This window comes from Electrophorus electricus, chromosome 15 (genome assembly GCF_041902795.1).
Source record: "Electrophorus electricus isolate QZ-2024a chromosome 15, ASM4190279v1, whole genome shotgun sequence".
In the NCBI taxonomy this organism is placed as follows: domain Eukaryota; kingdom Metazoa; phylum Chordata; class Actinopteri; order Gymnotiformes; family Gymnotidae; genus Electrophorus; species Electrophorus electricus.
The window spans coordinates 13,005,272-13,022,476 of NC_137511.1; the positions used below are offsets into that span (position 1 = coordinate 13,005,272).

Sequence of the window (17,205 nt, forward strand, 5' to 3'; positions counted from 1 at the left end):
AAAAAAAATCTTCAGACAGAAGCCCTTCATCTGCATGTCTCACACACACAAAAAAAACTTTACATATAAAATCTCCAAAGAAGATTCCCAGTTAGTAACTGAAGTGTACTGCAGTAAAAGATGTAGTGATATTCAAAACTATAGTGAAGTTGAAGTACACAAGGTTTCCAAAGAAACAGGACATTCTGGAAAAGGTCCTTCATCAGCTGTGCAAGCAAAGTGCTTCTGACATTCTAGGAGGAGGAAGCAGTTTATATTAGAAAAAAGCAGATTTAAAAGCAGTTTAAAATCGTACCATTCAATTCATGGGGTTCTGAAGTTCTCAGCGTACAGGAGTCCATTTTCTTTGAGATTACTAGTTTCATTGCTGCCATAGCAACAACTGGCAATGCAAACAGATGTCATTACTTCAAGGTCCATTAGCATTAAAATGGCTCGTCACTAAACAACAAATCCTTAATTCTGATGGCCCGAAGGTGTTAAAAAAAAACAAAAACTATCATCTCTCAGAAATAATAAAGTAGACCTCGCCCACAGTAACGCATGAGGAGGAACTGGTGATAATTTATCCTTTGTGCTAGCTATTTTAGTGGCTGCGTTAATAAATGCAGAAGTATCACATCAAGAGCGGTTGCAGGCCACAGTGCCACGATCAGTGTGTGTGTGAGCAGGTTCTCTCTTGCTCCAAGACTGCTCCAATGAAACACTCGAGAACAGCTCATAATGAACTTGCACTGCACATTTTTACAAACTTGATGCTTTCTAGGTATTATTTTCACAAAGACCAAAGTTATCAAAATTACAAGTCCAATTAAAACTCCTAATGGTGAACACAAGTACGGTGAGGCAATCGCTACCACAAAGGATCCATTGTGGAGTCTAAAGACAAGACTCTCAGATGTGACAGATTAACATCTGAGGGATGTGTCCCAGCACGATGTACAGCAGGCTAAACAATATGATCGTTTTGTGGTTAAAATAAATTTAAATGAGTTTCTGCAACCTTTGCTGTTTGCTTCAATTCAATAAAATGCAACACCTCTCTTAATAGGTTTTTTTTATATTTTCATTTTGTTAAGCCAAGAAGTCTTTTTTTAAATGCATATTAAAACAGAAGCAGTTTTTTTTCTAACTTGAGACATCAGAGCAGAGTTGCAGAGGAGGGACTGCAGCATGCTCCGAGTCAGGAGCGGGACTAAGAAAATCTGGAGTGGAGTTAGAACAGAGGAGCGAGTCAGGAGGGGGACTAAGAAAATCTGGAATGGTACTGGAGCAGAGTGATTACAGACCACTCTGAGCAAGGAGTGCAATTTTCTGGCACTCCGCTCACATACTCTGATCACAGTTTCATCTGAACGGTCATTTCTCTCACTCTTGATGAGCATGTCTTTGATGTTTTTGTCTTGTCTGTGGGAGATTAGTGGAGGATCCTTAAAAAAAGGGATGTGGTCTCTGCATCATCCTGGTGGATTCTGAAGTGTTTCAGCATAGTATTAGTGACTGTTTTATTTGTCAGATAACTGAGTACCAAAGGAATTCTTGTTGGTTGTCTACCCTCAGAACAGGTAAAACACTAGCAAAGGCATTACCTAGGATTTCCTAAGGGATCGAGTTTTTTTTACCAGGCTTTGAGATATGAAGAGTTGTTGGACTGGAAATAGGGAGGTGGTGTTATTTTAACAAGAATTACCAGATTAACTGAATAGATGTTTAACTGAAAATGTTTACCCTCATGCCAGGATGTGCTATATTCTATTCTAGATACATTCAAGAGCTGGGTGGAAGAAACAAGAAATAAACCACTGGAGCTGTTCAAATGTACTAGCAGTACCAAAAATGGATCAAAATGCATCAGTGCATCTCAGAAATACTAAGGGTTCTGACATTATTCTAAGAGAATAATGCAGTTACTCATCTGGAACCTTCCACACACACACACACACACACACACACACTTTGGTAAACAAATATGCAGCTAAAATTTAAAGTGGGGGGGGACGGGACCTTTAGGAAAAGTAGAACTAAAGTAAGACAACATTCCATTCAATCTGTAGTGTCTTTAAACGCGCAATAGGGTACAAATCCCCAAAACGCTGGTTTAAGGTGAAGCTACGCACAAGGATTTGTAGGTTCCATCACAGTGGCCTAAACAGTAACCCACTAGTTATGCTTGTATTCAGGAGAATCAAATTCTCACAGTTGAGATGAATGTGTGCGTTAATGGTTAAGGCAGAGTCACAAGACTGACAGTGTATACCCACGCTCTCTCTATACAATACAGTTAGCGCGCACGCACACACACACACACACACACACAACAGTATGTCTAAACTGAAGTAACCTGCCAGCCTGAGGATCAGGCTTATCTGGGTCACTCAGGTTTGGGGGCAGTCTGAAGGGGAGGCCAATATTTGGAGCCAGAGCAAGTCACACAGCAGGCACTAGCCAAGGGCCACTTCAGACAGCTGCCCGGAAAGAAGGGATTACCGGCTGGCACACAAACATAACGGTGCTCTACACCAACCGTTCACCAACGGCCCGAACAGGACGAGCAGAGCACAGAAAAACGAGGACAGAAGGAAACGTTAGGCCTCAGCAAATAACTCAGCCAACTACCAGGCGGAGAGAGAGTGGCCACAAAGGAGCAGTGTGTCAACTACCCCCTGCCCTTTTCTATTTCTCCTCTCCCTCACACCAATATTACTGTTGCCAAAAAGAGACAGGAAGTGAGCCAAGGTAAGGGCGGAGTTTAAGGTAGAGATAATTGCGCTGTTCCCGATCGTATTTGTGTGCAACATCTGTTCAGTGAGACCCAGGGGCGAGAGGAGTGTTCAGAAGTGTGTGTCTCATGAATCATCTTGGACTATGGGTCTCACCCATAAATCTATTCTTTTAAATAAATGATCGCAGTATTGGCTTTTGCATAACTGATAACCGCAGGAGTTTGCCGTATGCAAACTAGCCTTCTAGCAAATCACAGGCTGCATCACTGTGTGCCGTATGCATCATGACTGCTCTTCAGCATTACAGGTGAATTCACAGCACCCACAGAGCAGAGTCTAATTTGTGTGTAAATAATGCAGGCCAGTCTTTAAGCACATCACAACTACAGTTCACCGATGCGTTTTAATATTTGGCCAAGGTATAACAATCATGTGTAGCAATATTATAATATTTTTTTTTTTGTATACTGTGAAGCCTTAGTGCATTAGGGTCAGATTTTGGTGGTCAATTTGTGTTACAATATCAGTCATCACACATGCCACAATAAGCTAATTACATCACCTACAACACCAGTATAAGATGTTGGCATATACTGATATTTTGAGCATGTACCTAAACAGTGGGTCTACATATCGTCAGATTTCACGTTAACAAGTAGCGCTGCTAATACTACAAGTTTCCTCATTCATAAATGGGAATTCCCAGCGTATTTTACCAATTGTGCAATATATGGTGCTACTGTATTGTGTATGACACTAGTATAATATAATGGAAACCCAAGATGCAAACAACAAAAAACCAAAAAACCAGAACCTGTCCAATTGCGAAGCCGACATGAATTTTATTTCCCCCTCCCGCCGGGAAACATGCCTGGTTACACATGCAAATTATCTGTGCATGCACACATTTATCTAATTTTGTTTTGCTTGGGATACACATGATGGCAAACTTAGCAGGAGGAAGAGTCTACATAAAAAAGATGGTGATTTGCTTGAACAAGATCTCAAAATGCCACGAATCTTTGTCACAAAAATGCCAAAGTTGCATCAGAGGAATAATAAACAGCTATAGACTGAGGAAATGTGCCATTTTGCTTCTCTGCCATGATTTAGAAGACCTGGAGTCATCAGCTTGGTTCCTGGCTTGGTGATGTTCCAAATGCTTACATTTTTAAACGCAGCTTCCAGTTTTCAGTGTACCACTGGTCTCACATCAAGCGTTCACCAGTCAGCCTCTTGATGTAGTTCTTTAATATGTATAGCCTCATTTACATGTCAGTTTTGATAATCAGATTCACCTTGGGCACAGATGAATTTATCACAACAGTAAACTGCGCTGGTGCGCTAACTTCATAAACAGGGATTAAATACTGTGTTGTACATTTTGCATAGTCCAGGTCATGGTTTATGAATCTGGCCAGTGTGCTGTTATCCACCCACTAACATCTCTCCAACATCTCTGCAGGATTAAACATGACATAGTTGCGAAGGAAGAAACTGCCGTTATCCAGGTACATACAAAAGGGTTTATTATGAGCTTACTTTCTCCATTTTCCTACATAGCTGAATTATTAAGAGCCAAGCCACGAAAATAGGTGGCTACAATACACTGGGTGGTCCATGGAAATTTCTCATCAATTAACCAAGAGGAACAGTACACAAGTGGAGCCTTGATTTCTGGACAGCAGCTGTAACAGAAACGACAGTTTATCTAACACCGAGTCACCCCAACACGCTCGCATCAGACACCCCATTGCGCTTTGCTTGACTACTGCTTGTTCCCAGTCCTGATGACCCTATGCACTGCACGATTTTGGTCATCCCTGCAATGAACGCACTTCACCTTCATAATCACAGATATGAAAGCCTTTGGGTGCCGTTATCAGGTGTGTTGGAGCTGGGCATGGATGCCATTGTGCAGAGTAACGGGTCTAGGACAAGGCTGCTCAGACCACAAAATCAGCGCCATCCTGGCCCCAGTGTCATAACAGACGAGTACGTCCTTCTCGAGCCAAGTCATGAGCAGTCAGGTGTGATTAAAATGCTTAGTCATAATGTAAGAATACTTTGATTAGCTGCTAAATTTTATTAACTAAATGGGGTTTCATGCTTAAACTGACAAGCTTCTCAAATTGTGAAATGGATTGGGGCAGTAGAAGATTCTGGAACACTGCTGAGAGAGATGCGCCTCACAAATTCCTCCTGGTGTGAGAAACCAGCCAGTCACTGTCACTGTCCCTCTCCCTAAACTTTCAGAAGCATAGAAGAGCTAACCTATCAATCAATCAATCTGATTGATCTCTCCCTCACTGTCCCCAGTGTGCGTGAGCATTGGGGGGAGGGGGTGCAAACAGATGAGCTGTCAATTATTTCACGATGTGTGTGCACACTGCTGTACCACAGTACTGTTTTCTGTTGAGATGTGTGAGAGTTGGTCTTATTCAATGTGCTGAAATTGTTTGTGTTTAGAAGCTGGTCCTCTTTCCAATCATTCATTCACTGGCCTTTGACTCAATACTTGTGCCGCCCTGGTCCATAATGAGAATACAGAGTCAAGTGTAGTGGCGCAAGTGGTGTGAAACCTAACCAGTGGCTGCAGATCACAGATTAAAAATAGCTTCATAAAGCTGCATTACACCTGAGGGTCACATGTATCAAGCTTCACATGGAGACCACACCATTGCAGAGTCAGTTCTTGTTTCTGACAGCCTAATCAGCTGAACAAGGATCAGTTATTGTTAATGATGGTTCAGAAACAAGAACTGATTATTAGGCCGTCACTCCCAACATTCCCAGCATACAGGCTTTGAATATTTACTTCCTCATAATATTTAATATTTAGTGTAATATTCCCATACTGTTAACTGAAGCTGCCTCTTTGCCATAGGTTACATCATAACTGAACTGAACTTTTTCCACACATGATTCATGTGTCAAAGTCTGAACCAGAGTTTGTTCATTAATGTGAACTCAAAGTAAACGATGTATGGTGTGTTTAGGTTCCACTGTGCTTCACTGAAAGTGCACTGAAGGTAATCTTCGGGTATGAAGATTACGTGACGCCATGGAAGCACGGTGAATCCAGCCAGCTGGGCACCTAGCAGCAGACGTGGAGAAGGCAGCCGACGTCAGCTCAGCTGAACCTCTCCTGCTGTGTCTGCAGACTACATGCGCTCTACACCTGAACTGCCACTGTGCACTCTGTATCGAGAACAAACACAATGCAATGTTCTTCAGAACTTCACCTGCACACAAGCCTGTGTCATCAGGACTGTACCATTCACCTGCTGTTCAGCAAAGCCAAAGAATTTGCGAAGTAGCTCGGTTTTAAACATTATTTTCCTAATCATGATGGGCCAGCTCCTTGAACATGGATTAAATCTATTCTTAGACTAAAATTGCAGTTCTGATGGTAAATCAGTAAATTCTATTGCAACTTCTTTTTAATTAGTTGTCAAGTCAAACCATCACACGTTGCAAAGATACATTGAATACACTGACTTTAGTAATCCTGATTGATAATTACAAGTCATACCAAAAAGTGCAAGACAAAAGAGAAAAAACTACTGACAGACCCTATATAATTCACATCAAAACACCAAATAACTAATAGTACACTAGATGGGATGTCTTCATAGTCTAAGTGAGTATCTCTTAATCAGCAACAGAGAATGAGATACCTACACTAGCCTGACATTTCAGATATTCTCAATCGTCTTGCCTTCACCATCGTTCTCTGCAAGTCAGGACTTCTGCAAACCAGGACCTCGGTGGCCCAAGTTGAATCTTCCCACAACGTCCTCCCAGACACACAAACGTGAAGTATCCAGACTGCTATTTGAGGAAATGAGTCCAACAGAACATGTCAGCATCCAGGATTATCCACCAAGTCTTAACTTCGCGCTTCTCAATTTGGATATTTGTTGATGCCAAGCATGAACATCAGATCCATCTCGTGAAGGGATGTTTAACAGATAAATGAGCCAAATCAGGAACGTTCAATTGGAGAAAGCACGGTTTCTGTCACTAATCCTGCTTACACATGCTTAGCTCCTCCCCACTCTCTCATTTCCCGAAACGGAACGTTGCCGATAGCCTGATATTTCAGCCTTGTTATCCGCTGCGGGCAATAACTCCAAACAGCACTTCCAATGAAGAGATCAGGGGAACGATCTGCCCTTTATAGCCATGCACTCTTCTGGTGCTCAGCTGACAAATTCAGATGTTTGCTTCCTAATGTGGCAAAACACCACATCTAAATGACACCACCATCTTAAGTAAGTCTATTTGTGTTTGTACGTTTTTACTGATTGAGAGTCATTCACAGAGTAACTCAGACGGTTTTATTTTAAAACAATTGCTTATTGCCTTTGGTGTGTTTCTTCCTGACACCCAGAGACAAAGTAAACGTTTGCTGATGACGTAAAGTATGGCCCTACAGGGCACACACACACACCTTGGACTACATTTGCCCCTGTGATTTTGAGCACGGCTTGCATGTATCACCATTTCAGATGCTCAGATGACCTAAGAGGACTGGGTATACTGAACCTGCTGTTGACTCCTAGCCTGTTTAACACATCTTCTTACTAACTTACTAAACTGAGACCTCTACTAATCTCGCTGGAATTCCAAAGTAAACACACTCCCCAGACGCCCATCCACTAGGCATATCAGACCCAGTATGCGTGGGACATCTTGCAATCCTGCACATTTAAAGGCCAGCAGTGAAGGAATGGAATGCAAACAGAAGTGAAACAGCCTGACTGGTGGGCCAGCTCAACTCATTACGAGTTCAGCTGCAGGCATACACCACGCATCTCCTTTCTCTTCTTCCTTCGCCAGTGCCCGGTTACACAGTGGAGCAGAAGGTTAAAGCTGTCTGACCAGAAGCAGAGTGGAAGAGACGGTCAACTGACACCTCATGCAAAGGCGTGTGAGGAGGCAAGGCAGAGAAAAGGGGGAGTGGGAGTGTGGAATGGAGAGAGAGAAAGGGAGAGGGAGAAAGAAAAAGATCGCTCTGCCTAACAACTTTGAGGGATATCTGACACAGCAACCTGCAAGGGACAGAAGTAAATCCAGACCTTGCAAGTCTCCCACAGTACTGATGGTAGAACATGGTCTTGAACAGAATTCACAGCCCTAACTGAACTGAGCTGAACTGGGGGTGGCAGAACACTGAACAACCTCTGGAGTGTTGCTGCCCACATGAATCTGATGAAATTATACCGCACATTTAGGAAACAATCCTAGATATGGCCTACAATTAGACATTTAGTCTGCCCCTGCCATACATGTAGACTATTAATAAGGCAGAGCCCATTACTTCAAGCAAGAAGAAGAAGAAGAAATAAATGTTATTATAGGTTACATTATAATAAGCAAGCGCCAGTAAGATATAAATTGACAGCGGTTTGCGCGAAGAATCATCGATGATGTCCGTGTTAAACTTCAGTCGACGGTTCCATTATTTAAAAAACAAAAACAACTTTTTTTCCTCGACAAAGCAAGCGTTCAAGGTAAAGTAACACTCCGGCACATCGTAGTTGAGACAAGATCACTTGGAACAACGAAAGGAAAGTTAAGGTCCAGGAGACAAACCCGGACGGACACGTACAAAGCAAGTGCGCACGCTTGCTAATCCAGAACAGAACGCAAAACAAACAAACGCCGAGGGGTTGAGACACGGAGCTTCCGTTTACAAACACAGCGCTGCAAACTCCACTTCAGACTTTTAAGTTTTCAACCGACAGTTTCAACCGTGCCGTAGAAAAGACTTGTTTCGAAACAAATGAGTTAACGTTAGCGAGCTACTCACTCGGAATTATGTGGTTACAGCGGGTCAAGTCAAGACGTCTTGCAGTTTTTTGGACAGAGTTTGAGCACTGGCTTGCAAAACACACTCGCTCCCACCCGTGCCTTCAAAAAACAAACATACAAACAACTAAATACTGCAAAGCTTCAGAGGAGCACGCTTACTTGGAATACGGCTACGCTTCTACAATACTTCCACATGAGAAACCTTGCTCAATCCGCATCCAGCGAAGCAAGCGGGAGGAACTAATTCTTTCATTGATTGGGCTTTGTCTGCAAATAGGGCGGGACCGAAGCATAATTGTGAAATCTTATTGGCTACTAAATAGTCAATCACTTGCCACACCTGTCCTAATCTAAACAAGAAAGACCAATTATTAATAAACAGGAGTTTACTTAGACGCGATTTCTTGAAATAATTTGGACATACGGACATAAGGAAAAAATAGACCTACAGACTGAGTTTTGATAATCTTATCTATCTTAATAAAAAACACTTTCCATAGTTAAACATTATCGACACAACGATACCCTGCTTTTTAAGTGTCGTAGATCATAACCTGTCTCAAGACTGTCATATGTTGCTCGGATCAGCCCTGACATGCTAAACTTCTTTACTGGTGGCGGCGTGGAATTGTACAGGTCAGACTGGTTTTACGAGTTCAAAATAAAACAAATGGTTTTATGCTTCTTTCTTGCATCTGAAAAGCCATCCAAAGGAACGACTATTGACAATATCTGTTTTTTCAAAAGAACCTATTGATAAAAAATGGGTTTTTGCTAAAAATATTTTTTTTTAATTTTGTTTATTTTATTTTTTCTGAGTTTATTTTGTAGTGAAATAAGCATACAACAACAAAGACTTTTTCTTCTTCTCCTTCTTCTTCTTCTTCTTCTTCTTCTTCTTCTTCTTCTTCTTCTTCTTCTTCTTCTAATTATTAGTATTATAATTCTAATACGGTCATGTTGCATCATTTCCCACCTTGTTTATGAGGAAGTAAAAGACAAAAACTGATTCCAGATCAGCACTTTTCAACACATCTATTACACATGACGGATTGCTTGTTGACTTGTAATGGCCCACCTCTGTAATAATTCTCTACGGTTATGGTTCTAAACAAATAAAATAAACAAATAATACAAAAAAACAACCAAACTAAAAAACTGCTACATGTACATACACCTAACAACACAACAGACTCACTATAATTAAACCTCCTTGCAGAAACGTGAAAGAAATAATGAATTACCAAACAGGGATGATTAATTCTATAATTAATAAATAATTAATGGCCAATACATTATATTGGAAGCTAAATATCACTCATGGTTTCTTATAATGCACCTGCAGTTTATCGTTACAGTGCAACCCTACCCACTTGAGCGCAACTGTTTCATGTAGAGCAGATTAGCGCCCCCTTGTGTCTGAGTTATGTCTGGGTTATTACATAGTAAATACATAGTTCGTTTTCCCCTTGCAAAAGATAGGGCCCGAGATTCTAAAGATTACTTACACTAACTGCTAATTACTTATGTAGTTTACAATTATAACTGAACACAATTTGAGGGTTAAGGGCCTTGCTCAGGGTCCCAATAGTAACAGCTATTCAATGGTGGGGCTTGAACCAGCAACCTTCTGATTAATAGTCAAGTACCTTAAATGATGTAGATGTGAAATATAGTATTGTAATATGGTATATATTCAAGCAGGTAATTTTACACTCACACAGTCACAGGTTATTACCTCTGTACAAGCCTTATACCTTCAGAATAATAATTAACTTTCTCTAGGGTGAAGTACATTTCACACTACCCCTACCTGACCCATATGAAAACCATGTGATATGTAAACTGTGATTTCTGCACTGCCATGTATCAGTATCTCACCATTCACTAGTCTAATTAACATTACATTACAGTATTACATTAACATTACTATTAAAGTACGTAGCACTTGAAAATAAATACATGTCCTGCATTGAAGGACATTGACCTATTTATGGTATTGCTTTAGAAAATTGTGCAAGACAGGAAAATAAAGTGAAATTTAAGCTTAGCAAACAATGAACAGAAATAGATGTAAACTGCATCTGTATTTTGTAAAACCCTGACCAATGGGATTAATGACCAAGCAGACATTTGAAGCCATATATCTGTTTATTTCAACATATACATACCTATTTTACCCTTTAGGGTAAATCATTTAGGTTTGTTTGTTTTTTTTGCAATCAGCCAAGATTTAGATTTAGATTTAGGTGGAAAACCCTTTGATTCGCTCAGTGTTCAATATGTTATGACTGTAAAGAAATTTGACATCACGGTCCTGAAATGGAAAGGCGAAAACTGACTACCAGATGCAGTGATTATGTGATATCAGACCCTGGAACAAGTATTAAAGTATATTATCATTAAAACTATTCTCGCCATCATCACCGTCTCATTCACTGAGCTTTACTAATGCAAGACATAAAAGCAACAAGTGAGCAACAGAAGAGGCCAGCAGTAGCTTCAGTGCTGAACTGACGTGTTCACCAGAACTCTGTCAAAGAGCTCACGGTGGTTATGGCCTCTTCGATCCTTTGAAAATGCAACCAAATGAAGAGCAATATCAATGATCAGCCTCAAAATAAAAAATCAAAATAGGTGTGCATGATTTTACTGGCAAAGACGATGAACAGCTCTCGTATCATTTTAGGTCAAAGTTAACTTTTTTTTTTTTTCATCTAAATGGGTTACACTGAAAATGACTGAAAATTGCAGTTTCACGTTACATTTCCTGACTGACCTGGCAATGTCCACCCCAGACTCACAGAGATTCACAAACACATGCATGTGTAAAAGCCCAAAATCAGCAAGCTACACATGAAGACAGAAAGAGAAATGTTTGTTAGCATTTGTGCAGAAAGAGCAACCAAATAACCTTAAGCCTGAATACACAGATTTAAAAAAAAAAAAAAACCACATCCCAACTCTGAGGTTATGACTGTTAATATGAAGTATAAGAAAGCCATAGTTCACCTGGTCCTGACTCCAGCCACTGAAGGTACGGCTGAAGTGCTCTACTAGGGCTTTCATATCAGCCAGTCGAGTGAGTGGACGCCTGTCAGCCATGACTCTGGCTGCCTCCTCAGGACAGGCACGCTTAGCAATGGCATGCACAGCTTTCTTGACAGCATTTCTTGTCTTAGAAAAATTTTAAAAAGGAATCTGTAATAATGCAATTTAACTACAGAGATGAATCATAAAAAACCAAACCATATGTGTTTGTATTAGGATTACAAACTCAGCAAATGTTTCTGAGTTTGTTGAGAGTTCACAGAGTGCAATCTTGGAAAACTACTGAGAGGCTTTTCTGGCAGGCGGTACTGTAAATGATGCAAAATCAGACTAAATAATACATTAGTTCTGAGAGATACGCATCTGTTGATTTTGACCTGCAGAAGTTTATCAAGGTCTCTCTGGAGAGCCTCCTTTTTCACGGGGTTGGATTCTCTTTGAATTCTGCGCCTTTGAATTATCAGTGGAACTTCGGAAGATGGTGTGAGATGGGTTAGTTGGAAGGTCTCAGCCCCTCTGAAACGTGATGCCCGAGTTCTGGGGTCAGAATTACCCAAAACGTCACTGATGGTCAGGCTGCTCAGCTCCTGGAAAACAGTGTGAAACAGCTGAAACGTTTCTGCTTTGCATTTAGATGTGTCAGACTGCAGAAACCTGCCTTCTATGTTTAAGTTCAACAAAATAAACTCTGGAGGGGATGGCGGTAAGGTGAGAGGAATTTCACAGAGGTAGTGACAAAACGTCTCCAAGGATGAATATCTAAATACATACAAGTTTAACTGAGTGAAATGAGTATTCAGTTTAACACACTAAAGAAACTAGAATGTTAGCATTTTATTGTATATTTATACGTACATTGTTACCATACTGACAAGGAGTAGATTGGGTGATCTTTTGTTGCAAAAACACAAACTGATCCTGGAAGGTTGTCTGTGTGAGATCAGACTTTTTGAAAAGGAAACATATGCTGTTAATACCATTTAAAAGCATGATCTCCCTGAAACATATGTGTTTATTTTTTCAGTTTACTGAGAACATGTTTTAACTGCATTGAGATTGAGGGAAAAGAAATTGAACTGACTGTCTGACTGTGGAAGAGCCAACATGATGTGAATTCACCAGCAAGAAATGTAAGCCTGTCTTCATCATAGAAACAGGCACAGTGTGATTCATAGGGCAGGGAGGCTGCTACTCCATATGCTAGAACCCCGAGGAGAAAAAGGAAAGAGAGCCAATCACATCTCCACCCAACTAAAATATGCAAGATCACAAAAAATCTGATTCATCTCTAACCACTATTGCATAAGTAAAACTACAAATTCAGGTCCATTCCCACAGGGAACAAGGGGACAAACTATCATTGTTTGGGTAAAAAAATAAAAATAAAATAACTTAGCAAGATCAGATTAAATATACCTTGGGCATTTTTGGGGAGATGGAGCATCATTGATCCAGAGCAGCAGCTTTCCATGTAAATCACCATCTACAATGTTATTAAAAGAAACAAGTGGGGGAAAAAATGCAGGAAACCTGTCAGTGGATTGCTAACCTTTGCAAACTGCTGGTATGTTAGTTAATTGCTAACCTGTGAAAACTTCTGGCATCTTGCCATCTCATTTATAGTGTCCACAAGGTCAGACGCATGAAGCTGAAATGCAAGAAAATATGTTTAATGCCAGTGTTTGCAAAAATGCATCAAACAAGGATAGTTTTGAAAGCAGAGCTTACAAATTCCCTGGGGAAGGCAAACACCCCGGTACTGCCGTGGTCTGCCAGATAGATGAAAACTGTGTCGCGTTCATCACTGCTCAGAAAAGGCATGGGACAGGTAGTTAATGCAACAGCACTTCTCTGAAAATCAGGGCTTTTTTCTTTATATTGTATCAACCATGTAGACCATGGGCAGATAACCTTCTCAAGACCTTGACCGGGCCCCCTGTCTGTTTATTGACACCTGCTTCATCCCCCCTAAGCACTGCCAGGAAGTTGGCCACTGATACATCCTGTAAAAAAATAAAAACATTAATTAATTAATTAATTCATTCATTCATTCATCCATTCCGTGATCCACCATACACTCCCAATGCCAGGCATGCACAGTGCACATGCTGCCTCATCCTCACAGCTTCTGGTCTGATTCTGCTCATGGACTCTTCAGTCAACAGGTGCTGAGCTGTACTGTCAGGCAGTGCACTCTGCATCAGAGCATAAGCTGGAGCATACATACTACTCCAGTGTAGTCCTTCAAAACCCCCGGGTAAACATTTGGACCACCGGGCTCGTTGATAATTTCTCCTGGGTGTGGGTTCCTGTTGGGAAAGTTAAAAACAAAAAACTTTCTGCCTCAGAAACCCAGCTCCGAAAATGTCAATTCAGTTCACATAAAATCCTTATTCCAGCCAAACAGTCATTATACTGCAATCTCTGTAGTTTGGCTCACATATCTTGCTTTGTAGGAGAGACAATGATAAACAAAGAATTAAACAGATACTTACTGCTCACTGTAAGCTATATCATCATACATCATCACAACCACTTGATCATTGGGAATGCCATTGCTCTGAACCATTTGATAGGCATGACAGACATTTGCCTAATGAAGAGAGACAAAACATTATGTTTTACTCAGGTAACACTAAATTCTGCATTGCATTTTAATCAAAGCCAGTGCAGAGATATTTCAAGCATCTAGAGATTCACGAGAGCTACGTCACCCTGTCTCTTTACTTGAACAGCGATCGTTAATTCTCCTGACAGCATTGGGCAGGGGCGGGACCAACATTGTACAGTGTTGATCTTCATAAAAACCACACCGTTACTGAAAGCCGTCGTAAGCCCATGAAAACACCAAAACATTTTGCTTCCATTTTGAAGATGGTTTGAAAGAGAAATGAATAATAAATAAATAAATAAAAATGTGTTACACATTGGATGTTTCTGAAGCAGATAAAGTAGGTGGGACTGAGTGCTGGTGGGACTGCACTAGTCATACCTGGTGTCTGTAATTTGTCCAACCTTTGGAGCCTGCCACTAGCAGAACCCATTGCTTCCGTTCACTTCCGCTCATCTCACAGGGAAACAAGAACAAGTGACAAGTCAAACCATAAACCTTTGCATGTAGGATTATTTAGCATTTTTAAGAAATATTAGCAAATCTCACACTGGAGAATTTTCAAATATTGTTGGCTTTTTTTTTTTTTTTTTACCTTTATGTTTTTTTTCTTTTTCTTGATGACGCTTTTTCAGTTTTGCTATTTATTGATGATACTCTTTCAGTAACTTTTCCAGTGGATACCCTCGGGAGCTGGTATAGCCACCTTGAATGAGATTTGCTATTACAAATTACAAAACTCACCATGTAACACGCATAATGTTCAGTGAATCAATGTTTTGGAGGGGCTCAGCTTTTCACACAATGAAACTTTTTCCTGCGGTTGAGTATAACTGGCTACCACGCCCTCTGGTGGCACTGATATGCAAAGACAGATAGGGCAACGTGCTGATGAATACAGCACTCTGACACGGCGTCGTTGGCGCCCTCTGACTTGCTTTCAACTCCCTTTAAGAAAATGCAAAACGTTTGTGACTGATAACACATACAGTTATGGCGGTAAGAATACTGCCACGGTGTTAGGTGTCTCTTCATTTAGAAGTCCAAAATAAGAAAGTATTTAAGTAAATAAGGAAGTAAGAAAGATGCACTGAATATGATCAATAAAGAATTATCAAACTGCATCTGCTGTTAAATTACTGTTAACACTTTATGAAGGATGAAATCGATAGTAACCTATAGGAGTCTGATATGACACAATACAGTTATTCCAACAAAAAATGTATCAGAACAATTATAAAACTGTTTGGTTCCTTACCAGGTCCCTTGTGTCTGCTTCAGCTGCGGATGACTGACTGAACACCTTTTACTCTCGCTTTCCCTCATAAAAGAGGCGTCCAGCAGAGTCAGTTTCATCCTGTATCAAATTCTCCTATAGTAGCAGTTTTTGTGTTTTAAACTAAGTGAATTCATGCACAATCGAAAACCAAATCCCCAATCAAACGTCAAATTTAAGCAAACAAAATATGTATTAGTGACTAACACAGATATATTATGCATGGATCCATAAGAGAAAAGATGAAGAGAAATGATCAGGGAACCTTTAAAGGCAATTACATTCTGGCATCCACCACTGGGTTAGAAAGACAGAGATCCCCTTCCAAATACTTTAACATTTAGTGTTCAAACCGTTGATTTGTGCGCTTGTGTTTATTTATTTAGTCGCGTCTTTTCTAGGTTGTTGTTGTTAGTTACAGTTTCTGTTGCCGTTATTGTAGAGTGCATGTATTTTAGTCAATCAGGATTATTTTTGTTAATCACGATTATTCTCTGTGAAGATTAAAGAGTTAACTTTAATCAAATCTAAAAAAATGGTTTTTTTTACATAAAAAATGAGCTGTACCCTCAAAAAAAACAAACAAACAAACAAAAAAAAACCCCAATTAAACACGGCATATGGTAAGCAATCATTAATATTTATTTTATCTTTACTGCTTCTTCAAATAGCCAAACATAAGTTTTTATTATTATCGCGTTGAGTGAAGTGACTTCATTCCCATTCATTGTCCCATCTTCTAATCTTGCTCTCCCTCTCTGAGCTGTAAGAGGAGCTCAGGGAATTTGTCTCTCTCCTCCTCTTCCTGGAGCTACTTTGCTCCGTCTGGCTTCTGAAGCTCTAGCCTATGGCAGGAGCTGTGCTGAGCTTGGACGTTCTGCGCCGTCACCGAGACCCTAGCGTTAGGTGTCCTGGAGGCATCAGTAGACGGTGGCGTATTGTATTTTGGATACCATCCAGGTGTGTAACTATCCCCTGCCATCCCAAAGCTGACACCCCATGCATCTGCCTTTCCAAGCCTTCATGCCAAGCAGAGGGTGGTCCCTGCCATATTCTGGCACCATGCAGTCACAGGGCCAGGGAGACCTCGGGTGCTTCTTGAGCCACTTTGCTTAGGCACTGCAAATGGTGGAAATGAGCCTCATTTCTTCATCTTCCTCAATAGCATTTGCCACTGAGGCTGTGGCCTGTGCAGGAAGTGTCAGTTGATTTCCCCAGAGGTAATGTGTAATTTTGGCAAATCTGACAAACATGGTACGAACACAAACATACTTCGATCATGTTAAATGTTTTCTTCCAACTTAGGGTTTTATTTTAAAAATACAGTAAGTAAAATATTTTGTGTGTATCTACCTTTGCAGTCGACCCGATGCAGGTTAATGACCGGGAACATTTTTTAAGTCTGGTATTTTAAAGTTACTTTTGCTTGAAAACATCAACAAGTAAAACTGTTGTTACTTTCACCTTCCTGTGGAGGTTGTTCCAACTGAATTATTTGCAATTTACATTAGAATTTAGAAACTATCAGTGTTCCAGAATAAGTGTAGCATTTTGGAATGACACAAAAGGACTCTATGACATAGTGCTTCTGATATAGTATTTCAGGTATTATTATTATTATTATTATTAAGGGACTAATAAAGTATAACAATACTCATATAACTAGAAATTGACGTATTGTTATATGAAGAGAAGTCCAAATATTGTGAGGTTTAGGAAATTCA

At 40.4% G+C, this 17,205-nt stretch overlaps 2 protein-coding genes across 10 annotated transcripts in view; both read right to left on the bottom strand.

Moving 5' to 3' along the window:
• mpp7a (MAGUK p55 scaffold protein 7a) overlaps nt 1-9,180 on the bottom strand; it is a 91,743-nt gene extending 82,563 nt beyond the window's left edge. For 3 of the 6 annotated variants that reach the window (XM_027021542.3, XM_027021539.3, XM_027021540.3), the window contains exon 1: nt 8,542-9,180. The gene's annotated coding sequence lies outside the window, so the exon portion shown is untranslated. The remainder of the gene's footprint in view (nt 1-8,541) is intronic. The other 3 variants (XM_027021541.3, XM_081697192.1, XM_035533514.2) reach the window with 3 other exon arrangements.
• Nucleotides 9,181-10,687: 1,507 nt separating this feature from the next.
• On the bottom strand, nt 10,688-15,228 carry LOC113584551 (legumain). 4 transcript variants are annotated; one of them, XM_027021544.3, is made up of 14 exons: nt 14,801-15,228; nt 14,587-14,661; nt 14,090-14,187; nt 13,822-13,903; nt 13,506-13,597; nt 13,323-13,398; nt 13,180-13,242; nt 13,011-13,077; nt 12,676-12,794; nt 12,450-12,539; nt 11,972-12,181; nt 11,556-11,720; nt 11,323-11,393; nt 10,688-11,114 (listed from the first exon to the last, which is right to left on the bottom strand). In XM_027021544.3, exons 2-14 carry the CDS (start codon nt 14,659-14,661, stop codon nt 11,066-11,068), a joined length of 1,257 nt encoding a protein of 418 aa, XP_026877345.1. In that variant the 5' UTR covers nt 14,801-15,228; the 3' UTR covers nt 10,688-11,065. The 4 variants fall into 4 exon arrangements, with proteins under 4 accessions (XP_026877345.1, XP_081554009.1, XP_026877344.2 ...); XM_081697883.1 differs by lacking the exon at nt 10,688-11,114 and having other exon boundaries at nt 11,169-11,393; XM_027021543.3 differs by lacking the exons at nt 10,688-11,114; nt 14,587-14,661; nt 14,801-15,228 and adding an exon at nt 14,322-14,410 and having other exon boundaries at nt 11,169-11,393.
• Between the last annotated feature and the right edge of the window lie 1,977 nt (nt 15,229-17,205).